This window comes from Balaenoptera acutorostrata, chromosome 1 (assembly GCF_949987535.1).
Source record: "Balaenoptera acutorostrata chromosome 1, mBalAcu1.1, whole genome shotgun sequence".
NCBI lineage: Eukaryota > Metazoa > Chordata > Mammalia > Artiodactyla > Balaenopteridae > Balaenoptera > Balaenoptera acutorostrata.
In genome coordinates this window covers 170,249,494-170,276,104 of record NC_080064.1, presented here as the reverse complement: position 1 = coordinate 170,276,104, position 26,611 = coordinate 170,249,494, and the positions used below count along the sequence as shown (strand labels likewise).

Sequence of the window (26,611 nt, the reverse complement as noted above, 5' to 3'; positions counted from 1 at the left end):
CTGATTATGTGCATTAATGTTATAAGTTACTCAAAGAGTACATACTAGGTATTATCCTATTTTGCAATCCTAAATTGTGGTATTCTGATATTGAATTTCACATAGCAGATGACAGAGGACCATTACAAAGTTCTGAAGATAAGTAGCGGCTTTCATCATTTATTCACAAGACAGAGGGAATGAATAGCAAAAGGCTATATATAAAAACTAGAAAGTTAAAGATGACTCATGTTAACAAAATAAAATACATATAAGGTTAATGATTAGTGAGTGTAAGCAGATAAAAAACACTACAAAAGTAATGCACAAAAATATAATTTTTATTATATACCTAAGAGACTGTCAGTAAGAAAAATAATACAATATTGCTTCCTATATTACAGGCCTATAGTGATGATATGTAAAAGTTTAAAAGTACTAAGGTAATAACCAAAAAATATTTTAAACTATATAGGTGACAGGCTGAGTATGATTCTCTTTTTTAATCAGAAGCTTAAAATGGCCAACAAACATGACAGATTTACAACCTCCTTCCTCATAAAAGCAAAATGAAACCTTTTTGTCCTCATCCAAATTACATGTTATTATTTGGGACTGCAAAGCTTCCTACTTTCTTTTTTTGTCTAGTTATGCATCTACGCTATTACTCTGGAAATATAAATTGCAGTTTAGCTAAAAAATAAAAAAACTATGAGCTCTTCAAAGAAAAGGTTCAGTTTAAACACAAGTATAATTGATAGTTAATATTTTCATAATTTAAATAGTCAGGTGAAATACAAATGACTCACAGCCTACTTTGTTTTATGGAAAATACAGATGTATTCTTTACATTTTATCTAGTCACACTAACAACTAGCAAAGTCTTCAGTATGGGAATACCAATCTACTCAAGGACAACATACACGATAATATGAACTAATATAAAAGTGTTTTGCAGTGGTAATCACAAATTGTTCTTTTCAGATTTTATAGATTAAGAAGCCTATGGCAAACTATGAAATGAAAAGGGAGTTTTCACATAAAAGCTGTATGTCAGTCCAGTACAGTTTATTTCAAATAAGTTATTTTATTGATTTCCTAAGACTATGCATAGTATTCAAATCTGTGATTGTTATTTGGAGGTACTGTCACTTGGCTGATAAATACTCTTAAGAAAATTTTGATGGGGTTGCCTCTTAAATGGAGGTCAATGCTAAAACTACAGCAGCTACTGCCTCAGAGGACATACATATTTAAATACAATTGAAGAGTTATCAATCACAGAAGTTCTTACATGGTTTATAGTTCTTTCTCTTTCCTGGCTATTGCCTCTTAGTCATGTCACTGGTAATTAAAAATGTTATCACTTCAGAGATAGGATAATAACAGGGAAACAAACTTCAAATATACTGGTGGTAGTTGAAATTAATTTTAGAATTCAGTTTGTTCGAACCAATGCAGGAGAAGGCTAGTCTGAATAAAATCTGCATCATTTAAAAAGCAGTATTGTTACATTTTAGGTACAATGAATCACTCTAAAGACTTGCCTGATGGTAGACCTACTTTTACCTGAGTATTAATATGTGCAAATAAAAGCTCTTTGTATTTTAATGTGGCCTATTTTTTAATAGAAATAGCGATGTCTCATGAAATACTGCTCAAATTATTCATCTGATTAGCTAATTCTTCAGAAATAGGTAAATTTTAACCTAGCCCTTATCAAAAACAGAAGAAAAAAATAAGATTCCAAGTATCTGAACCCAATTATTACAATTCATCCTACTTAGTGTTCAGTAAAATTAAAGACAAATTGGTTACTAAATGCTTTCATGTGATGTTTCTGATAAAAAGATAGTTATAAATAAATGCACTACGTCCCCCTTACCAATATGAGCTCTGTCAGATATGATAAGTCTTTTTTCCCAGCCTTCCAGACCTAGAGGGAAGGGAAAAAAAGATACATTTAATTGAACATTTTGTATAATAATTTTTAAATCTTAATTTCCTTAGAAATACACTGTTTAAAAGTGTTTTTCACCAAAGTAGTCATTTTAGCATCTTTTCTTCTGCATAGGAAATATGTTTAACAAGAATTTTCTCACCTGTCATTCATTATACAAAGTCATTCACAAATTCTTTCTAAATGTTTTGCTCTAAAAAGCTCCAAACTCAAGCCAGCCATAGCCACATAAAATACTTTTAGGAATCCAAAACAGGAATGGTAGGAAATATCATTTTGTTGGGGTGGGGGGGTGGGGGTGAGGTTCAAAGCAAGGGGAGAATTTTGAGAAAAGGGAGTTAATTTTGGGTACGGCACCCTTTCCCAAAAGACAATTATAAAAAGTGTGATTAAACAAAATAATAAAATGTTCTAATTCCTCCAAAGTACTATCAATTACTGCACTTATCACACTGAATTATAAGACGATATATGTGTCTCCCCATTTAAGTGTGAATGCCTGAGTAGGGGCCATGAATTTTCATAGTATGGGCTCTGTCATCCAATAAATGTTCAAGAAAAATGATTGTTGAATGAATAAATAAATGAATCTAAATATTTTTCTTTAAAGAGAGTAACTTAGTATTCTAAGGATAAGCCACCAAGCCCTATTTTCAAAATTAGTATTTGAATATTAAAAATTAGTTGTTAATTTTGATAGTATCCAAAGATTTGTTTTACAAACATTCCTTATAGATGAAAGAAGTTATTAAGCCTCCCCCTCTATAGCTGTTTTTGACATGTAACACATATGTATTCTAAAGTTTGCTTAGGGAATATTATAACAAAATATTACAAAGAAACTCAATAAGTAGATTCAGCTGGGTTAGTAGGCCAGAAGGAAAAAGAGTAGGGCAAAATTGTAAAGGGGATGAAGGACAGCAGAGAGCAGCAAGGGAACCTCAAGGTGACCAATTAAAAAGGCACACACAACACACAGGTAAAAATGCAGGGAAGACAACAGAGATAATAGCAAGACAGGATTCTGTGAAGTCAGATTTAGTTGTTAGGAACACTTGAGGATGGATTGCTACTTTTAAACGTGAAAAATAAACTTTAACGATGTAATAGAATTTAGTTCTTTAAATATGAGCTACACTAATGATTTTCCTCAATTGTGCATCATTTGCATTGCCACATCCCCCTCAAACCCTAGCAAGGCAGCCAAACTGAATGTAAACAGACTTCCAAAAATCCAGAAGAGATTAGAAAAGGCAGGAAATCAAGTCTTTTTTTTTTTTTTTTTTTTTAAAGATGGAAGTGGATACATTGCATAGAAGAAGCATTTCCCTCATTTGGAGGCAGGGACCTAAAAAACCTCTTTTGTCCCTGGGTTGTAGTAACCAAGGGAGTTCCAGATCCTCTAGGAAATGAGACTAAAAGTGTACAAAATGGGCTACAGTGGCTTTCTGACTGCCTTAAGCTAATTTTTGGCTTGTGTAGAAGTGGATGCTAATGAGCACAAATGACATAATGAACTCATGAAATTCCTAGAGTTTTGCCACCAGCATATAGTAATTCTAGCTACCTAAAGTTTGCAGATGACCAATGTGTAAAAAATCAGGACTTACACAATGACCTTGTTATGTTTCTCTTTTGTTTAGAACACTGATTACAATGAATAAAATTTAATAACTGACATTAAAAATTCTGTCCTACAATAATCTGCAATTTTAAAGTAGAAGACAAAAATGTTAAGTTTTTCTGGAATGAGAGCCCAATAATACTTTATTAAAAAAAAAAAAATAACTGGCTGCCAGACGAAGCAGACTCATTCTTTCATACCTTTTCCTTTTTGAACATTTTTTTCTGCTTCCTCAAACAATCCCGGTAGATGAATTACCACACCATTTCCTAAAAAAAAAAAAACACAAATAAGCAAATCCCAAATTTAAACATCTATATTTATAATATAGACATACATCTTCAATAACCCTTTATCTAGAATAGTAGAAGAGTGAGGCACTTTGATTAGTAGGACATTCTAATTTATCAGGGAGTTACCACAGAAATGATTCCAAGTTTTAAATGGTAGTATAATGTAAATACATAATAGAACATAATACACAGAATATAAAACACAAAACTACACTCAATATAATTTGAAATTTCTTTGAAACAAAGTGAAACTATTATTTTGAAAGAAACTAGTTATATAGTTTTAGGCAAATTGAACCAGATCACAGTCTTTCAAATTGGGGACTCAAACCTATTAGTGGCCATAAAATCAATTTATTGGGTTGTGATGAGCATTTTTAAAAATAAAGGACTAGAAGAGAAAATATCAGATTGCATCTTATGTTATAAGCGTTCAGAATCAATCCATGAAACACAGACCTCTTGTATTTCTTAATATGCTTCATAGTGTTTGGAAAACTGATTTGATGATCTAACACTGTTATACAATTAAGATTGCCAATGATCAGAAATAAATGCAAAGTAATCATTCCAAAAAAGTATTAGTGCTAAATGATCTAAAAGAGTTGTAAAACAGCCAAAGTTAGGTATATGCAGAAGGTACCACTGTCAAGATTAATAAGCAATCAATGAATCATTTGATTAGAGATTAAATAAGTTTAGATTATGAAAAATAAACACTATTATCAATTGGGGGAAGAAAGTCCCTAAGTTCAGTTTATATACTTACCAATGAATGCAGTAACATTAGGATTAATTATTCCACTAGGTAAAAGATGAAAATCATACTCCACAGAATCTACAACAACTGTATGGCCAGCATTATTTCCTCCCTGAAATACAAGATTGGGAAAAATGAACCTGACAATAAATATGACAAGTAATATATCTCCTTCCAAAGTGAATTAATGATCTCCTGCTAAAATGTCAATAAGGCAACCCAAGTATTTGCCATGAATACTTATTCTTTACAGGCTTTACAATAGTTTGTCTATCCCCTCTCCTCTCCCTACTTGAATGGTTATTCCTAACAGGATCTGGAAATTGGAGAGTTCAGGTTTCTGGAAGATAGGAAGACATATCCCTTTTTATTTTATTTTATTTTTGGCTGGGTTGGGTCTTCATTGCTGCATGCGGGCTTTCTCTAGTTGCGGCGAGCAGGGACTGCTCTTTGTTGGGGTGCACAAGCTTCTCATTGCGGTGGCTTCTCTTGTTGCGGAGCATGGGCTCTAGGTGCACGGGCTTCAGTAGTTGTGGCACATGGGCTCAGTAATTGTGGCTTGTGGGCTCTGGAGCGCAGGCTTGGTACTTGTGGCGCACAGGCTTAGTTGCTCCATGGAATGTGGGATCTTCCCAGACCAGGGCTCGAACCTGTGTCCCCTGAATTGGCAGGCAGATTCTTAACCACTGCGCCAAACAGGGAAGTCCCATATCCCTTTTTAAAAGAGAGAAAAAAGCGAACAAAGTACAGGGAACAATTAGTTTGTTATTCTGTTTCCGGCACTATGTAGAACGTGTAGCAATCTAATTAATTTTCCATGATATTTATCTTAAAAAAATCCTTAAAATAGAAAAATCTATCCAGTTACCCTAACTTGATATAAATATTCATATAATTCTCATTGTCCTAAGAGTGTGTCAAGCAACTGTATGACCTAAAATTATTATTCTTACATGGACTTATCAACTAGGATATCTCCCAGGTAAATCCCTCAAATACTGGTTATCCTGGAGAATAATTTTTAAATTTTAAAATCAGTTTCGTGAGTTTGGTTAGTGACCGATTTCTTGAATCTGCTCATCTCTGGCTAAAGTAATACACTGGGTCAAGGAACCTCTAAAGCTGAGAATCACAGCATAAACCCATGGTGAAACTTCCACTCTATGAAACAAAATGTGAAGTTGAATTATAAAAATTAGGTACAAAGGAGACTGAATATTAGGTGACCAGATAATATTTCTAATTTCTAAGTTTAAAAAGCATGGGGAAAAGACACAATTTGATTATGTTTAAACTTCTACACAATACTAGCAAAAATTTTAAAATAAACAGCAAACTAGGAATATATCTGAACAAGTAAAAGCTTTAACAACATCTTTGTGGGACATTTAAAAAAAAAAAAACAATCAAAACGATATCTCCTGAGGATGACTAGTTCAACTTGATCGCAAGGCTATTTGACAAATGTATTTTACTTACTTTTACCATCATCATCATGAATTCACAAAAATGCCAGAAAAATAGGTCCTGCAAAAAAATCTTCAAGAAAGCAAACACTGACCAGAGCCTCCCATCAAGCCTCTTAGATAGCCTCAACCACCAGAGGGCAGACAACAGAAGCAAGAAAAACTACAATCCTGCAGCCTGTGGACCAAAAACCACAGTTACAGAAAGACAGAGAAGATGAAAAGGCAGAGGGCTATGTACCAGATGAAGGAACAAGAAAAAACCCCAGAAAAACAACTAAATGAAGTGGAGATAGGCAACCTTCCAGAAAAAGAATTCAGAATAATGATAGTGAAGATGATCCAGGACCTCGGAATAAGAATGGAGGCAAAGATTGAGAAGATGCAAGAAATGATTAACAAAGACCTAGAAGAATTAAAGAACAAACAAACAGAGATGACCAATACAATAACTGAAATGAAAACTACACTAGAAGGAATCAATAGCAGAATAACTGAGGCAGAAGAACGGATAAGTGACCTGGAAGACAGAATGGTGGAATTCACTGCTGCGGAACAGACTAAAGAAAAAAGAATAAAAAGAAATGAAGACAGCCTAAGAGACCTCTGGGACAACATTAAACGCAACAACATTCGCATTATAGGGGTCCCAGAAGGAGAAGAGAGAGAGAAAGGACCAGAGAAAATATTTGAAGAGATTATAGTCGAAAACTTCCCTAACATGGGAAAGGAAATAGCCACCCAAGTCCAGGAAGCGCAGAGAGTCCCATACAGAATAAACCCAAGGAGAAACACGCCGAGACACATAGTAATCAAAGTGGCAAAAATTAAAGACAAAGAAAAATTACTGAAAGCAGCAAGGGAAAAACGACAAATAACATACAAGGGAACTCCCATAAGGTTAACAGCTGATTTCTCAGCAGAAACTCTGCAAGCCAGAAGGGAGTGGCATGATATACTTAAAGTGATGAAAGGGAAGAACCTACAACCAAGATTACTCTACCCAGCAAGGATCTCATTTAGAGTTGATGGAGAAATCAAAAGCTTTACAGACAAGCAAAAGCTAAGAGAATTCAGCACCACCAAACCAGCTCTACAACAAATGCTAAAGGAACTTCTCTAAGTGGGAAACACAAGAGAAGAAAAGGACCTACAAAAACAAACCCAAAACAATTAAGAAAATGGTCATAGGAACATTCATATCGATAATTACCTTAAACGTGAATGGATTAAATGCCCCAACCAAAAGACATAGACTGGCTGAATGGATACAAAAACAAGACCCATATATATGCTGTCTACAAGAGACCCACTTCAGACCTAGGGACACATACAGACTGAAAGTGAGGGGATGGAAAAAGATATTCCATGCAAATGGAAATCAAAAGAAAGCTGGAGTAGCTATACTCATATCAGATAAAATAGACTTTAAAATAAAGAATGTTACAAGAGACAAGGAAGGACACTACATAATGATCCAGGGATCAATCCAAGAAGAAGATATAACAATTATAAATATATATGCACCCAACATAGGAGCACCTCAATACATAAGGCAACTGCTAACAGCTATAAAAGAGGAAATCGACAGTAACACAATAATAGTGGGGGACTTTAACACCTCACTTACACCAATGGACAGATCATCCAAAATGAAAATAAATAAGGAAACAGAAGCTTTAAATGACACAATAGACCAGATAGATTTAATTGATATATATAGAACATTCCATCCAAAAACGGCAGATTACACGTTCTTCTCAAGTGCACACGGAACATTCTCCAGGATAGATCACATCTTGGGTCACAAATCAAGCCTCAGTAAATTTAAGAAAATTGAAATCATATCAAGCATCTTTTCTGACCACAACGCTATGAGGTTAGAAATGAATTACAGGGAAAAAAACGTAAAAAAGACAAACACATGGAGGCTAAACAATACGTTACTAAATAACCAAGAGATCACTGAAGAAATCAAACAGGAAATAAAAAAATACCTAGAGACAAATGACAATGAAAACACGACGACCCAAAACCTATGGGATGCAGCAAAAGCGGTTCTAAGAGGGAAGTTTATAGCTATACAAGCCTACCTAAAGAAACAAGAAAAATCTCAAGTAAACAATCTAACCTTACACCTAAAGAAACTAGAGAAAGAAGAACAAACAAAACCCAAAGTTAGCAGAAGGAAAGAAATCATAAAGATCAGAGCAGAAATAAATGAAATAGAAACAAAGAAAACAATAGCAAAGATCAATAAAACTAAAAGCTGGTTCTTTGAGAAGATAAACAAAATTGATAAGCCATTAGCCAGACTCATCAAGAAAAAGAGGGAGAGGACTCAAATCAATAAAATCAGAAATGAAAAAGGAGAAGTTACAACAGACACCGCAGAAATACAAAACATCCTAAGAGACTACTACAAGCAACTTTATGCCAATAAAATGGACAACCTGGAAGAAATGGACAAATTCTTAGAAAGGTATAACCTTCCAAGACTGAATCAGGAAGAAACAGAAAATATCAACAGACCAATCACAAGTAATGAAATTGAAACTGTGATTAAAAATCTTCCAACAAACAAAAGTCCAGGACCAGATGGCTTCACAGGTGAATTCTATCAAACATTTAGAGAAGAGCTAACACCCATCCTTCTCAAACTCTTCCAAAAAATTGCAGAGGAAGGAACACTCCCAAACTCATTCTATGAGGCCACCATCATCCTGATACCAAAACCAGACAAAGACACTACAAAAAAAGAAAATTACAGACCAATATCACTGATGAATATAGATGCAAAAATCTTCAACACAATACTAGCAAACAGAATCCAACAACACATTAAAAGGATCATACACCACGATCAAGTGGGATTTATCCCAGGGATGCAAGGATTCTTCAATATACGCAAATCAATCAATGTGATACACCATATTAACAAATTGAAGAATAAAAACCGTATGATCATCTCAATAGATGCAGAAAAAGCTTTTGACAAAATTCAACACCCATTTATGATAAAAACTCTCCAGAAAGTGGGCATAGAGGGAACCTACCTCAACATAATAAAGGCCATATATGACAAACCCACAGCAAACATCATTCTCAATGGTGAAAAACTGAAAGCATTTCCTCTAAGATCAGGAACGAGACAAGGATGTCCACTCTCACCACTATTATTCAACATAGTTCTGGAAGTCCTAGCCACGGCAATCAGAGAAGAAAAAGAAATAAAAGGAATACAAATTGGAAAAGAAGAAGTAAAACTGTCACTGTTTGCGGATGACATGATACTATACATAGAGAATCCTAAAACTGCCACCAGAAAACTGCTAGAGCTAATTAATGAATATGGTAAAGTTGCAGGTTACAAAATTAATGCACAGAAATCTCTTGCATTCCTATACACTAATGATGAAAAATCTGAAAGAGAAATTAAGGAAACACTCCCATTTACCATTGCAACAAAAAGAATAAAATACCTAGGAATAAACCTACCTAGGGAGACAAAAGACCTGTATGCAGAAAACTATAAGACACTGATGAAAGAAATTAAAGATGATACCAACAGATGGAGAGATATACCATGTTCTTGGATTGGAAGAATCAACATTGTGAAAATGAGTATACTACCCAAAGCAATCTACAGATTCAATGCAATCCCTATCAAATTACCAATGGCATTTTTTACGGAGCTAGAACAAATCATCTTAAAATTTGTATGGAGACACAAAAGACCCCGAATAGCCAAAGCAGTCTTGAGGCAAAAAAATGGAGCTGGAGGAATCAGACTCCCTGACTTCAGACTATACTACAAAGCTACAGTAATCAAGACAATATGGTACTGGCACAAAAACAGAAACATAGGTCAATGGAACAAGATAGAAAGCCCAGAGATTAACCCACGCACCTATGGTCAACTAATCTATGACAAAGGAGGCAAAGATATACAATGGAGAAAAGACAGTCTCTTCAATAAGTGGTGCTGGGAAAACTGGACAGCCACATGTAAAAGAATGAAATTAGAATACTCCCTAACACCATACACAAAAATAAACTCAAAATGGATTAGAGACCTAAATATAAGACTGGCCACTATAAAACTCTTAGAGGAAAACATAGGAAGAACACTCTTTGACATAAATCACAGCAAGATCTTTTTCGATCCACCTCCTAGAGTAATGGAAATAAAAACAAAAATAAACAAGTGGGACCTAATGAAACTTCAAAGCTTTTGCACAGCAAAGGAAACCATAAACAAGACGAAAAGACAACCCTCAGAATGGGAGAAAATATTTGCAAATGAATCAATGGACAAAGGATTAATCTCCAAAATATATAAACAGCTCATTCAGCTCAATATCAAAGAAACAAACACCCCAATCCAAAAATGGGCAGAAGACCTAAATAGAAATTTCTCCAAAGAAGACATACAGACGGCCACGAAGCACATGAAAAGATGCTCAACATCACTAATTATTAGAGAAATGCAAATCAAAACTACAATGAGGTATCACCTCACTCCTGTTAGAATGGGCATCATCAGAAAATCTACAAACAACAAATGCTGGAGAGGGTGTGGAGAAAAGGGAACCCTCTTGCACTGTTGGTGGGAATGTAAATTGATACAGCCACTATGGAGAACAATATGGAGGTTCCTTAAAAAACTAAAAATAAAATTACCATATGACCCAGCAATCCCACTACTGGGCATATACCCAGAGAAAACCGTAATTCAAAAAGACATGTGCACCCGAATGTTCATTGCAGCACTATTTACAATAGCCAGGTCATGGAAGCAACCTAAATGCCCATCAACAGATGAATGGATAAAGAAGTTGTGGTACATATATACAATGGAATATTACTCAGCCATAAAAAGGAACGAAATTGAGTCATTTGTTGAGAAGTGGATGGATCTAGAGACTGTCATACAGAGTGAAGTAAGTCAGAAAGAGAAAAACAAATATCGTATATTAATGCATGTATGTGGAACCTAGAAAAATGGTACAGATGAGCCAGTTTGCAGGGCAGAAGTTGAGACACAGATGTAGAGAATGGACATATGGACACCAAGGGGGGAAAACTGCGATGAGGTGGGGATGGTGGTGTGCTGAATTGGGCGATTGGGATTGACATGTATACACTGATGTGTATAAAACTGATGCCTAATAAGAACCTGCAGTATAAAAAAACAAACAAAACAACTAATACTAAACTTTCATTGGGTTATTTGTATGGAAATATATTAATATAAATGTTTCAGACATTACATGAAATTTCTAAAAATCTTATATTTGTATTTGTATGGAAATATGTATGGAAATATGTTAATATAAATGTTTCAGACATTACATGAAATTTCTAAAAATCTTATATTTGTATTTGTATGGAAATATGTTAATATAAATGTTTCAGACATTACATGAAATTTCTAAAAATCTTATATTTGTATTTGTATGGAAATATGTATGGAAATATGTTAATATAAATGTTTCAGACATTACATGAAATTTCTAAAAATCTTATATTTGTATTTGTATGGAAATATGTTAATATAAATGTTTCAGACATTACAGGAAACGTCTAAAAATCTTATATGTTCTGGTATAATGTTATAAGTAATAATCCTAGTTATTACTTTAAAATGTATATCTCAGAAATAACTAATTTTCTTGTCAACTGCATTATTATGAACTTTCATCAAATCTTTAACCATGGTCATTTTTAAGTCTTTTGTCATTTACAGACAGTTCTGGGTGTACTCTGATGATTTTGCAAATATGTTCCTATAAAAGGGTTTCATCTTCAAGAAATTCATGGAAAAGACTCTGACAAGTACAGGTTTCTGGTAACTGACTGTACTGCTGAACTGAATGAATAAGCATTTTCAGAACTCTAATGAAAAACTGATGAACTCATAAAAGTGCTAACAAAAGATCAAGATGAAAAAAAAGAAATTAATTACATGGGACTGAGTGAACTGATGAGGATGAGTATAATTTTTGTGACTTTCTGTCTGAATTAAAAAAAAAAAAAAATCCCACAAGGACTCAGAGGCAAAGAATATACAAATCAATTTTCACGGCAAAGTAAAGGAGCTGTTACAGTGGAGGATTACTGGACTGAATGTCAATATTATGACATAGTATAAGTGTGTTTCATGTTTGGTAATTGCAATCATTGTTGTTTTTGTTGTGGTCATCCATGTACAATGCTTGGTGTCAGTCTATTTATCTCTTGTAAAAATAAAATACAGTGTGTGTGTGTGGAAAAAAAAAAAAAAAAAAGAAAGCAAACACTTATTTACACTGTGTTTTGCACTGTACAGAGCAAAGAATTCCTTGCTTAAAGACTAGTGTATGTCGCGTAAATTAAAAAAAAAGACTTGGTGGTGGTGGCCTATAGTCCACAAGATAACAGGTAGATGACAAGACACAGGAAAGACAGAAGTGGTAGTGTTAAGCAATACCTCCTTCACTTGATACCATCAAGGCAACAGGTGAATATTTTTTACTATTTATTTTTTGTAGGCAACATCTGCATATGATACAAAAGGCACAGAAGGATGCACAATAAAAAGTGAAGTCCTTCCCATACTCCACCCTCCCCTTCCCTGGTACAAGGCTGCTGTTACCACCAGCTTTTTGTGTCCTTCCCTAAGTAATTTTGCATATACAAACACATATTTATACATTGTTTTATTCCACCTATACAAATGGTAGCAAAGATACACACCTGGGCAGCTTGCTTTTTTACTTAACATATCTTGGAGCTCATTCCATAACCTTGTAAACAGAACATCTCTTTCAACAGATGCACTACATTCCTTTTTATATGGACACATAATTTATTAAACTGGTCCCAAAGAAAGGCATTCAGATTGTTTCCAACCTTTTGTCATTATTAACGATGTCACAATACACTTCCTGGTACACACTTTACTATTATTTCACACTTGGCAAGTTTATCACCAATCCTGACAGAATCTTAAAACATATATTACATAACAAAAGAATATATTAAAAAAAAAAAGAATATATTGATCTTAACTTAAAGTCTTTTTTAAATAACCCACAGGACAATTCTTACTTGGTTTTTACGGTTTTCCTTTTACTCTATCCCTCATACCAATATTAGTCCTTTTATCACAGCTTTTTATGATTTAGGAAACGTCCCCCAACTTTTCAGGAAAAATCTTTTCAGAGTATGAAGGTCACTAAAATTTCCTCAAATCCTAGGAAAGTGTTAATTTGTTATTATAACTATTTACTCTAAATTGTTATAAAACACTAAATTTAATGAATTTGTATTAAACTGTTAATAGTATTGATGACTTTTGAGACAACCAATAAAGCATTATTATTTAAGCAGAACCAGTTTTCTTTTTAATCCATCATTTGCTTAATATAAAAAACAATCTACTCTGTAATTTTGATGTAGACCTTTAAAGTAAGTCTCCTTTACACAAAGTTATTTTTACAGATATACTAATCATTTGGTGAAATAATTATTAACTCGGTTGTTCTTGTGTGTAACAAAGCCTACTACTCTCTTAGATAATATCTTACCAAGACAGGAAGTAATGATGGAAAGATAGTGGCTGATATGTTTGTTTGTTTGAGGCAGGTGGTTGTGATTGGTGATAAATGACTTGAGGGCAATAAATTGCTTTAATTCTTTGAGTTCTTCCAAGTTTACATACAGGTGGTGGTTCAGGCTGGAAAAGTTCAGCTGCAGAAGGCTTGAAATCACACTTTAGTGAACAGCTTGCTCACTCAAACATTAACCAAGATTTTTCAATAACCAATGCCTTATTAAGAATTACCATATGGTTTAAATCCCATTGAAATTGTTTGACTGAGTAGGAAAATATGGTTAAATAAACCCAAGAATAACCTTAAAATTTTCCTATTAAGGAGTTAGGGGAGAAAATGTAAGTGCTTATTAGTATATTCAGTCACTAGTGCCCTAAGAGGGAGTTGGGGTATAATAGCTTCTAATCTTGAAACACTCACCGTGCAGAAAAGAGTCCTGAGGTGAACGGAGAAGGAGCTACTCACAAGGAATTTCTTGACAAATTAAATCTACATATATAAAATAAGTTTGAGTATAGGGTCATTTCACCAAAAGCCCCAGATGAAGCTTCAAATTTGAAGTGCCTACTTGGATGCTAACCTAAAATACTTATAAATTGTGTGGAATATACAAAATTCTTCTTGGGAGCTCAGGAAATTGTCCTGAAACACAGGTCCATGGAAAGGTCACATGTTATTAGCAGATAGCAAAACAAAGAAGTTTCAATAGGACCACCACTGCCAGCCTCACCCAACCACCAATACCCACTACGAAGTGACAAGGGCAGATACAGTCCTCCCTCCATATCCACAGGAGATTGGTTCCAGGACTCCCACAGATACCAAAATCCACAAATGTTTAAATCCCTTGTATAAAGTAGCGTAGTACTTGCATACAACCTACGTGCATCCTCAAGTATACTTTAAATCATCTCTAGATTACTTATAATACCTAATACAACGTAAATGCTATGTAAATAGTTGCCAGCATGGCAAATTCAAATTTTGCTTTATGGAAGTTTCTGGAATTTTTTTTCAAATATTTTCGACTGATGGTTGATTGAATCCTTGGATGCAGACCCCAGGGATATGGAGGGTCAACTGTACTCTGAACTGCAGGCTCCCACATTTGTGATGGAATGCTTCTCACATGGGCAACTCTATGTAGTATGTACCAAGATAAGTAGCAAGGACGTATCTGTTTAATTATGCTTAACAATTCTCCTAAGTAGCACTGGGAAGGCCAGATAAATGATGGGAGATAAATATATCCCTATTTCTACTGATACTTTTAACAGACTCCCCGAAGCAAATTTAGTAAACTATCCTCCCAGATACTAATCACATATTAATATTAATTAATATTAATCACATATTAATAGTTATACATAACTATTGCTATACATAACCTCTTGCTGCTTTGGTAAATTCCCATAACACTTATGATCCCACTCATTCATGCAGCATTTAACAAATATCTCTAATTATCATAGTTGTATATTTTATACTACTTAACTAAAAAAACAAATATGTTCAATTAATTGTTATACAAACAAGGAGCTGTGGAATAGTAATTAATGCTGTTTTCCAGATCAGTTATTATCAATAGAGAAAATATTTCTTAATGAATCTCAGATGTCTTAATTTTTGAACATTTTTAATTTTAAAATGTCCCATCTAAAACCCCAAGAAACAAACCAACCAGTGGAGCCCAAAAGTGGCTGCATAGTGTGTGGGAAGTCTCTTTGAGGAAAAACCGAAGTTTATAATGCCTTATATGATATTTTTTCTTATATTAAATAACAAGAACAAATGTAAAATTCAGTGGGGATAGATGTGAGACGATCTTTAAGTACAAGGGCTCACTACTTCTTCGCTCCCCCCGCAGTGACCAATAAAGTTCTATGACATTGTTAGTACTCATTTGATATGGACTGATTAATTTTAGAAAACAAAACTCTACAAGTCTGAGAAAATAAAGCCATTCTACTGCCTCCCAAAAAAGAATAAATGCAAATTAATAGTACTCAAGTAAAGAATATATCAAAAAAAAAGATATCCAGTCATCCAATCAGCACTCACCACAATCACAAAAACATCCCCTAATTTGGTGTTTATTTTACCTATTTTCTTTGACCATTATTCTTACATTAAGATTGAATGTAAATATTAAATAAGCTTCCTAATGACCAGGAAAAAACTGTATCTCATTGAAATAAATTAGAACATTATGATGGGGGCGGGGGGAGCAGAACTAAAATTCTGTGTTCTCAAAGATGAAGAGCAAAGTTTCTTGTATGTACTTTTAGTTTTTAAAAACCAATACAGCTAACTCTCATTATTTTAATTACAGTTAAAATAATAAAAACCTATTTAACACCAAACATTCTTCCCTCTAGAAAAGCACTAGCGGTCTACAGTGATATTAGAAAACAGTTTACAAATGAGAATCACCCTGAATTAATGTTTCCTCATTTCTTAATTTTCCCATATGAAATTAACTGTAGGTCAGCTATACCTTTTGTATGTTCAGTCCCTCTGCTTCCCTTCTCCCTCACCCCTTACTTTGTAAATCATAGTAATCATCCCCTCTGTCCACAGTAATTGATCCAGACAGGGAAACCTGATCCAAGCTTGAGCCAATCAAGCTCCTCTCGGGAATTTGATTTTCAAAGTCAGAGATGGCTATCACCTAAGGGAGCATCCTAAAGAGAAAGGCTGCCAGTTCTGGCTGTTGAGATCCCAGGAGCTGTCTGCCTTTGTCTCAGGCCACTCTAAGGTTTAGGCATCTTGGTCTTCCTTTAAACATACTGGCATTTTGCTTAACACAATCTCTTTCCCTTGCTTGCAGACAAAGAATCCAAATGATTCACAAAACAAACTCATTGCAACATGGTATGTATACAGCTGGCTCTCTAAGTTCACATCTTGTGCTAGTAATAACTGAATATAAAATGATTAACTTGTGTACACCTGAAACTAATTGTAAATCAACTATACTTCAATTAAAAAAATGATTAACTTCTAAATTTTAATATTTATGCTGTCAAGAACCTCTAAAACATGGTACTGCAGGATACAGGGATGATATAATATTATTTAGTATTTAGTTATTTTGTAACTGTTCTCTTAAATATCATATAAGGCATTACAGACTTATGTTTTTCCTCAGAGACTTGCCACACAATATGAAGCCACTTTTGGGCTCCACTGGTTTGTTTATTTCTTGGGGTTTTAGACAGTATATTTCAAAATAATAGTATTTAATTCTTTTATATTGTTTCCATGTGTACTTTTTTCCCCCCCAATTTAATTTTAAACTTAAGAAAGTCAGGAGACAAATGTTTTAAAGTTTCTTTCCACCACTCCTCAGAACCAGAGGCTGTCAAGCCCAACTCTAGAATAAAAGTTTGGATCAGGAAATGTTGATATGTGTAAGTTTCCAATTAAGAAGGTCCAGGAGAGATTTAAAAAAAAAAATTTAGACAGGAACAAAATGACATTAGTCTGCAAAAGTGACTCCTGAGTCTTAACTTCTTAGTTTGCTCCTAGGTCTTCCTCTTCCCAAAATCACTCTCGCAACTAAGTGAGTTTCTGCTGGGAGAGGAGATGAAGGCAGTCAGTGTTACAACCCGAAACAATGATGTCTCTTTTTAGCAATAGTGTTGTGGGCTAACAAGCTCATGCACATAGCCAAGAGGCATTTCTCAGGCCACTTAGGCCTCTAAAATAGTATGTGTCTTCTCTTTGTTCTTTTTGCTCTGAATACATGAACACTGTACAGTAATCACAGAGCTCAAAATGAACATCAATCAAGAAGTCGGAGTAAACACTATGGATTACAGCAGAGCACAGCAATGTCGAAGACCCCATGCCTTTGAACTATTCCAGCAATCAAAAAAGTGTTCCCACTTCCTACCTAGTCTTCAAGCTTCTTAGAAACCTAACAATCTTTTGAGTCGGTGCTTACTACCTGTGCTGTTTTTCTTGGTAAACACTGAAAGGCCTGTGTCCCTTTCCTGATGAAACATTTCACTATTTGCCAAAACTAAAACATATCAATCCACAGCAATAAAGCAATTATAAACAAGGATGACTGTTCTTTTATAAAAACATTCATATAATTGCAATTAGCTTATGATTTCAAAGTAGAGCAGGTTTAAGTTACTAGCAGTAAGTTGATCAAATTAAACTATTCAACAGTAACCAGACACACTAGATAGGAAAACATATACAGGGTATCTGAATTTCTTTTTAGCAAAGACACCCAAGTATACTGCTCAGTTATCTCTTAAAGGCTTACGGTATCTGCTTTACCTTACAGTATTATGGTTACCTTCCAGTTTCATACACAGATAAATGTCACACAAATGACAAAAATCTCAAGTACCTTGTATTTTGTACCTTAAATTACCATTATAAAACAACTTCTCACAACGAAAATGGAACGAGGCATTACCTTGGAGGATCTCAGTTTCCTAATTAAGAAGCTCTAGACTCTAGGTACCAAACTCTAATATACACACTTAACTAAACAACGGTCAGAGATGACCAGGGTCATAGTCAGGAAGATCAGACATGCAAGCAAAAAATGCATAAACCAATAATGTTGTGCAGCTCTCTGTAAATGCTTGATAAAAATTCACTTAATCATTACATTTATGGAAGTATTTTCTTAAAACACATTGAAATTGAACTGCAGATTTCAAGTCAAAAAAGTTTTCTCTCATGAATAAAATTCTTCCTTTAAAAGGGTTTTTAAAAGCTTGATACAAAAATCCCATTTTAAAAAATTTCATGGGACCTCTTTTTTTTAAAACGGAATTTTATTATATTGAATTAAATATAATTAAAAGTTGGTCCAATGTAAAGAACCATTCCATCTTGGAGCCAGAGTAGCCATGGGAACTGTCCTCTATTTACTGTTCTTTCTTTCTTTCTTTCTTGACTGAAGTATAGTTGATTTACAATGTTGTGTTAGTTTCAGGTGTACAGCAAAGTGATTCAGTTATACATACATATGTATATTTTTTAATAAATATTTATTTATTTATTTTTGGCTGCGTTGTGTCTTCATTGCTGCACACGGGCTCTGCCTAGTTGCGGCGAGCCGGGGCTACTCTTCGGTGCGGTACGCGGGCTTCTCATTGCGGTGGCTTCTCTTGTCGCGGATCACGGGCTCTAGGCATGCGGGCTCAGTAGTTGTGGCTCATGGGCTCTAGAGCGCAGGCTCAGTAGTTGTGGCACACAGACTTAGTTGCTCCGTGGCATGTAGGATCTTCCCAGACCAGGGATCGAACCTGGGTCCCCTGCATTGGCAGGCGGATTCTTAACCACTGTGCCACAGGGGAAGTCCCATACATATATATTTTTTTCAGATTCTTTTCCCCTTATAGGTTATTACAAAATATTGAGTATAGTTCCCTGTGCTATACATACTTACTGTTCTTTTCAATTGCTTTCCCCAGACAATACTGAATACCTCAATATCCCTTTGACGTTAGATAAAAGTATTCTAATATCACCAGTCTTCACTTATTGGTATGTAGCTCAACCACATTAATCTTTGGTGTCAAAATCTGACCTAGTCCCCAAAAGATACTATAAGTAGATTTGTATTCAGTTACAGTAAGTAAGCTATTAACTATATTATCAATTTACCAGTTCACTCTAGATTTGTTCTAGGCAAAAGTTTTTCCTAGAGATACTTAAAACTACCGAACTAACTCACCCGTTCTCACCAAAATTAAAGAAACAGAATAATATTGATCTGATACTGAGACAACCTCATATAATTTAAAAATATATACCTCAAAAATAGTGATAATGGTATATTATATACACTAATACAATAAGTTTAAATAGTGAACAACTTGGGACATCCTCATTGACCAAACTTTGAGATCTACTGTCCTCAACAAGGAAAAACTATTTACTAGAATCACAGGGCATTCAACTGAAATTTGCTGAGGAAATACACAAAAATGATACAATTATCAGTTATCTATTTTCTCATAGATACAAGAAATAAGTCTAAAGTAAACTAGTAAAGCCTTTGAACATAACAGTACAACGTAAAAAATACTAGCTAAAAATACTACTTAACAAATGTTAATCCAAGGAAAGTTGGGGATTCCACGTTAAACTCATGCCAATAGTCAATTAAATTGTCCAGGGGTATGTTAAAATAATTCAGGAAAGGGCTAAACTACTGAATTCACAGAAATTTCTAAGGGTGATCCAGGTCACCCAATAATTATTTGTTGAGTATTTACTTCCTCTCTGCCTCACACAGTACTGGGTGCTATGGAAGAAAACAAAAAAGGAACAAGTCCTCTTTTTGAGAAAACGTACATTCTAGTAGGGAAAACACAGTAATCCGAGAAAGCAGGAGTTAACCAAGTACACCACACACTGGTATACATTTATGTAGGCACTTGGGAAATACTACATATAAAAAACAATCCTGATAGGAGACACAGAAATAGCAACTGTTATAAAACTGGAAGAATGGCTTACCTTAAATGCTAATTCTCCACCATCTTCAAAATTATGGAAAGTGGTTTAGAAGATAATTTTAGCTGTATAAGGTCAAGGCATTAAAAAACACTGAAATTATTCTCTTTTAAATTATCTTTCAACCTTTCTGATTATTTCAAGGAGAACGTCTCAGTTGCGGCTGGTATGTCTTTTACATTTCTTTATCACTTGCTAATAGCTGGTTTCAGAGCCTTCAGCAAATACCAGCATCTAGCTAGAAATTAACATTTTTTTTCATTGTGTTTACTTTTATGGCCAACTTTATATAGCAAGTGACAGGATATACTTTCCCTTTATAATTAATTTTAGTTAATATTTTCTCTTTATATTAACTTTAAAGCCCTGGGGGAAAAAACACAAAGAAATACTCTTCTAGCTATTCCTGATGACAGGCAACTTCATGCCTGTAGTTGTAGCTAAGACTACTAAGCTTTACTTTCTCCAGAACAATAAATAAGCCCATGCTTAAGGTCTGGTATAAAGTACAATAGTTAAAATCTCTGTAGTTTCTACTCAGCAAAATAAAGAAAATAAAGAATAATAGATTATTTTAAGAGTATTTGGGGAGAAAAAAAAAGTAATATTCTCCTAATAAAACTATTTTTGTGTTGCCAGGAAGGAGCCTTCCTATTCCCATACTTTAACCCTTTGAAAAACCTGTACTAGTACCCATCTCTATCCCCACCCTGGGAAATACTTGTTTAAGAAACAGTTGTCCACTAGACTATAAGCTCCCTGTGGGCACAAGCCCTGCCTTTTTCAGCTTTTAACTCTGGGGCTAAGTGGTCCCCTGTAGGTATTCATTATGTGATTGTTGGAGAATGAACTGTGCCAGGAATTGGTCCTATACTTAATTCTTCTTCTCTTTTTCTTAAAAGACCTATCGATTTAAAATTAAGTCATCCTTTCATGCAAGTCCTACACACTTATTTAAGGATCTAGTGTATCTAACAAGTTATAAGTAACTTCCTATAAATCTTGAATCTAAAATACAGGTCTTAAGTGCTATGATGATGAAAATGCCACTAGCTTTGCATATATTCCTTCCAAAAAGGCATTTTATATATTAAAATATATAGTTAAATGCAGTGTCAGCTTTTCTTTTTAAAAAAACTGTATTTTTATTGGAAAAAATTCCTTATTTTATGATTCCATTAGAGATACATTATGTGTATACCACTTCTGGAGAAAGACTGTATAAAATTTGAGATTATGGCATAAATATGACAAAAATATACTGCTTAAACTCTAACAAAGTGCATATTATTTTCAATAATACACAAAATTTGAATCATCAAACATGGCAATTCAAGCTCAAAATGTCTTTCCTAAAGTTGACTTTTCCCAGCTCTCTATACATATTTATTAAGAATTTCAACATTCCATAACCATCAATTTTATAAGTCAGGAGAACTTCAGTAAGTAGATGTCAGCTTGCTAGGACTGACCAGATGATATAAAGTTACCAAGGTCAATCACAAGGGATATTCTTAAGTCTATTCATTACTTATCTGCCTGCACTAACAAGACATAAGAATCCTTCTAATGATGAGCTCTTAAAAGGCACTAGAAGAATACAACACTTTTTAAATTATATAAGGAAGGTAGTAAGTCAAAACTTTCCAGGTGAGTAAAGTCTGCCTAACAAGTCTGCTCATATGTTTCTTCTCTATCTTCAGCTAACATTTTAAAGCCAAACTTGGCTCCTTCTCAGTCACTTCTCTCTAGACTTTCCAAGGGCATCAGATCAGATTGGTCCATGAGCTCCTTCAAGACTACTTTTTACAGTAACACAGTAGCACCTTCTCCAATCAACAAACTAATTCTACTCATTTCAAAGGGATGTTAAAACTGAGGATCTTTCAGAATAAAGGTAGAATGGTCACATTCCCAAAACCTTCTTACAAGCCATAATGTAGCTGAACCCAAGTACTACTATTTCTGTGTAAGGAAGATGTCAGAAATGACAGCGAAGTAAATAAACAGGTCTCAGCCTCTCCCCTCCTACCCAGAAAGAGTTAGGTATTTTCATACTTCTTTCCCCACAGCACAGCCAGATCTGATTTTAAGACAAAAGGAAGGTGAAGGCCAGCCTTCTGGAGCAGCTCCTAAGGCAGTGTGAGGCAACCCCTTTAGGGGTGTTATTAAGTAAGGTATGTGTGTTGCCAGAGGGGTGGAGGAATAGAAGGCTAGAAGGGAGGTGGTGGTGGTGGTGGTGGTGGTGCTAGTGGTAATACTAAGAGGCAACTGGTGCAACAGCTGTCTTAACCAAGGAATGGGCAGGATGGATTTCTGCATGCAAAAAACAAGATTTTTATTTAACTTTTGATGTGCCTATGATTACCTTTTCTGCATGCTCAAATGGTACTCAATTTTAGGTAGAAAACTTCCAACCAAGTGGGCCTATGAACTTGTTAGAACGTACACAGCATCATTATATTGTGCCAGGTAAGTTCATGAAGAAGAAACATTCTTGCAACCTAAACAGACAGTAGTTAACATCAGATATTACACTACCATTCGTTTTGAAAGTGGTTATTGCTCAACTATTTCGAATTTTGAAATTGGTAATAGTCATCTAAGAGCCTTTACAAAGGCCTAGCCTCTAGTCTGCTTCAAAGCAAACGACAAATAGGAAGAAAGCTTACATTGAAAACCACGTGTCTCCCGGTAGGAAGTACCTTACCATTCCATTTCCCGAAAGTTCAGTCTAGATGTGAGCGTAACACTGTAAATATTTCTAAATACTAGATTTGACACTCGTGTATTTCACTTGCCTCAATCGTAAAAGAGCTGGGTGGGATTCCCACCTCTGGGACCAACATGTAAAACTAATCTCCCCTTAGTATACCGGGTACAGAGTAAAAACACCGGGGCCACTAAACAGTCATCAAACAGCCCTAAGCCCCGGAGGTGGGTTCTCATGTCAACAAAGTGGCCCGGAGGAGGCAAAGCTCTGCAAGCTCAGGGCCTGCAGGTGGGGGAGTGGTGAGTCTGGATTTCAGGGCGTTTCGGCCCACTTGGTCTCCCTGAGCGGATGGGTGATGATGGGGAAGGTTTTGCGGCCCCGTAGGATCTCCGCCCAGAGTCGCCAGCAGGCCTCGGGCGGTAGCTCCTCAAATTCGAACAGTAGCCCACCTCCACCCCGGCCTCAGTCCTGGGTTTGAGCACTGGTCCCCAGACCGAAAACTGCAACTCCCCAGGCATCGCGCATCTCAAAGGCTCCCCGTCAAGCCTCATCTTCCTCCTGAGCCACCCCGAGCCCTCAGCCCAAGGCCCCAGGGCAGGGGTCTCCGACCTCCCGCCATTTCTCCACGTCGCCGCAGCTCATAATAAGAGGAAAGAACCTCAAGGTGACACCTTATTTTGGACGGTGGATGCGAGTTCTGGGCCCGAGCTCAGGGGCCGGCTTCCCATCAGAGCCCGGCCGCCTCACCTGGCAGCGGCACACGATGTCTGCGTCCTGCGCCAGCAGATCCACCACCTTCCCCTTGCCTTCGTCGCCCCACTGCGCGCCGAGCACCACCGTCACCCGGTTCCCTCCGGGCCGCGCCCTGGGGCGGCCGCAGTCGCCGTTGGGCAAGGAGGATGCCGCCGGGTTGGTCTCTGCGAACGCCATGGCTCCAGAGACGCGAGGAGAGCCCGAAGGGGACGCGGGCGGCCGGGAGTGCTCGAACTGAACTGCTCTGCGGCCGCCAGCCACATGCGGAGGAAGAAGGAGCCAGAGCCAGCCCGCCCCCGCCCCGCCTGCCGGGTCGCCACCCTCCCGCCAGGCCCGCCCCACGCTCCCGCCGCCCTCTTGTCGGGGGGAACCAGGACCTCCCGGAGGACGCCGGCCTCGGCAGCACCGCCCCCCAGGAAAAGGCCACGCCCCCTCCACGGCCGGGCGCGCCCCTCCAGGGCGAACCGGGCGAGCGGAAAGGGGCGGGGGCGGGGCTTCGAGCGCGCTTCAGCCTCAACGCCCCGCCCACCCGCCCTTCCTCCCGCTTTTCAAACTGGAGAGGCGGGGAGGTGTGCGCCTGTGCGTCAGACTACAACTCCCGGCAGCGCTCTGGCGGAAGCGACGTATACCGGTGATTTGGTGTCTGCCATCTGCACGTTTCAGTCTCTGAAAATGTTCATATTTAAATAATTTTTAATTTGTTTTTATTAAGGGATGAGATAGCGTGTACAAAATACAAAGGGTGCAATTTCAAAATACAAATGGGATGAAATTGAAACGTACTATAGATTTAGAATTTGGAAAGTAAAGTTCTGGAAGTAAGAACAGAGATGGGAACAGGCATCAAAAAGGCAAACTCAAAAGTAAAGCAGTAATGTAGAGGACATTAGGCCTGTAAATCTAGAGAACACGTAGAGTCCTATACCTTCTCATATTACATATTAGTAACAGAAGTTCAGAGAGAAGGAATGAATTGCCCATGTCATACAATATATGCCGAATACTATAATGCACTTTTAATTCCCACAACCATATGAGGTAGGTAAAACTATCTTATCCTTATTTTACAGGGTTTAAAAGTTAGTAAACTTCCTCTAGTGAGGGCTGAATTGGTACCTAGATGGTCTGAGTCCAGAGCCCAAGTCCTTTCTGTAGTGTTTAGTGTTTCAGTTGTCGCTAGATTCCCAAGTATACTGTGAAAATAAATTAAGCTCATTTTAAGTGGAGTCAGGAAGCCCCAACGGGGTAGCTGTCATGCAGGTACCACTCCTAGCAGATTGCATAACCAGAAGGAAGAAGGAAGATAAGAATATTACTCTTCTTCTGGGATAAGGGAAGACATTTTTCACATAGGAATTTTATCTCCTGCTTTAAAAAAAAAGAAGGCAGATTCCTCCCTGCCCCAGCAACAATGCTCTAACCTTTGAAATCTTTTTGTCACTTTAGTTAAATGAATAAGTATTATTTTATAATGATCTGTGATCCAATTTAGTCATGTCCAAAATTTTTGATATTTTTGAAAAACTTCCCCAAAATCAAACTATAAATGAAGTCTTTTTGACCTTAAACTAACTTTGGGATTTTTTTGGAGGGCCTCTGGAGCACCTTGAAGGATCTGTTCTCTCTCTTTATTAAAAAGGAGATATTAAACTAATTAGGCTTATTTGGGAAATTACATGGGAAGCATTGTCAAATAATAATACTAAGCCTTCTTTATATTGCATCTGTATATGTTATAAATGTTTCAGAAATTATATGACGTTCCTAGAAATCTTGATATGTTCTGGTGTATTATCATTCATAATTCTAGCTATTATCTTAAAATGTGTGTCATAGAACTTACCAAATTCCCATGTCAATTCCATTATAATGGACTCTTATTGGATCTTTAATAACAGACATTTAAGTCTTTTGTCATTCACAGAGAGTTACTGTTTTACTCTGATGCTTTGCAAAAATATTCCCATAAAAATGCTTCGTCTTCAAGGAGATTCCTGGAAAAGACCCTAACAAATACTCTAGAACAGGGGTCCCCAACCCCCCAGGCCGCACAGTGGGAGGTGAGCAGCAGGGGAGCCAGCGAAACTTCATCTGCCGCTCCCCATTGCTCGCGTTACCTCCTGAACCATCCTCCCCACCCAACCCCCGTCCGTGGGAAAAAAATTGTCTTCCACGAAACCAGTGCCAAACCTGGTGCCAAAAAGGTTGGGGACCACTGCTCTAGAATGCAGGTTTCTGATAACTTTAAGATCATAACACTGAACTGGGTAAAATTTTCTAAAACTTTAATGGAAAATTGATTGATTCATAAAGCTGCTAACCCAAGATCAAGATCAACAAGATTTACAGGAGGCTGAATGAACAAATGAGGATGATTATAATATTTATGATTTTTTGTGCTGGTTCCCTAATGTTTTACTTTTCTGAATGAAGTCTTTTTGAGGATGATTATAATTTTTATGACTTCTTGTGTTAGTCCCCTAATGTTTACTTTTCCAGATTTAAGGAAACTTTTTCTCTTAAGCATCTGTGACTTACAGCAATTGTAAACAAAGATGAAATGTTTATCTTTTCCTACCTGATCCTTCCAGAATTTGGAAACTCTTAAGTATTTTTTCCTGACAGTACAGTTATTTGCTTGAATTCAGTGAGAACCTGTTCTTCTTATAACAGGATACAATTGGAAATACTGACTAGGCTTTGACTGGAATGTCATATTTGAGAGAGAGCTACGTAGACTCAGATATGACCAATTTTAAGGAACTTCTTGGAAAAATAAGCCTGGTACCTTGCTTGTAAGTTTCCAGCAAAGTAATCTTAAAAAAAGCTTATATGGTCAATCACTATTCTTACTGCATTTATGTAAATAATCAAGCCAAATTTAATACAAATTAGTTTTACTATAATTATTTTTGATAAAAGGGGGATAGTTATGGAGAGCGAAATTATGTTTGCACATTTGTAGATATT

At 36.2% G+C, this 26,611-nt stretch overlaps 1 protein-coding gene across 2 annotated transcripts in view; it reads right to left on the bottom strand.

The window, feature by feature from the left end:
- Positions 1-23,942, bottom strand: part of ADSS2 (adenylosuccinate synthase 2) — a 45,032-nt gene extending 21,090 nt beyond the window's left edge. For both annotated transcript variants that reach the window (XM_007182446.2, XM_007182445.2), the window contains exons 1-4: positions 23,636-23,942; positions 4,626-4,728; positions 3,764-3,832; positions 1,865-1,915 (exon numbers count right to left, since the gene is read on the bottom strand). In XM_007182446.2, coding sequence (XP_007182508.1) covers positions 1,865-1,915; positions 3,764-3,832; positions 4,626-4,728; positions 23,636-23,818 — 406 coding nt within the window. In that variant the 5' untranslated portion in view covers positions 23,819-23,942. The remainder of the gene's footprint in view (positions 1-1,864; positions 1,916-3,763; positions 3,833-4,625; positions 4,729-23,635) is intronic.
- Positions 23,943-26,611: the final 2,669 nt, after the last annotated feature.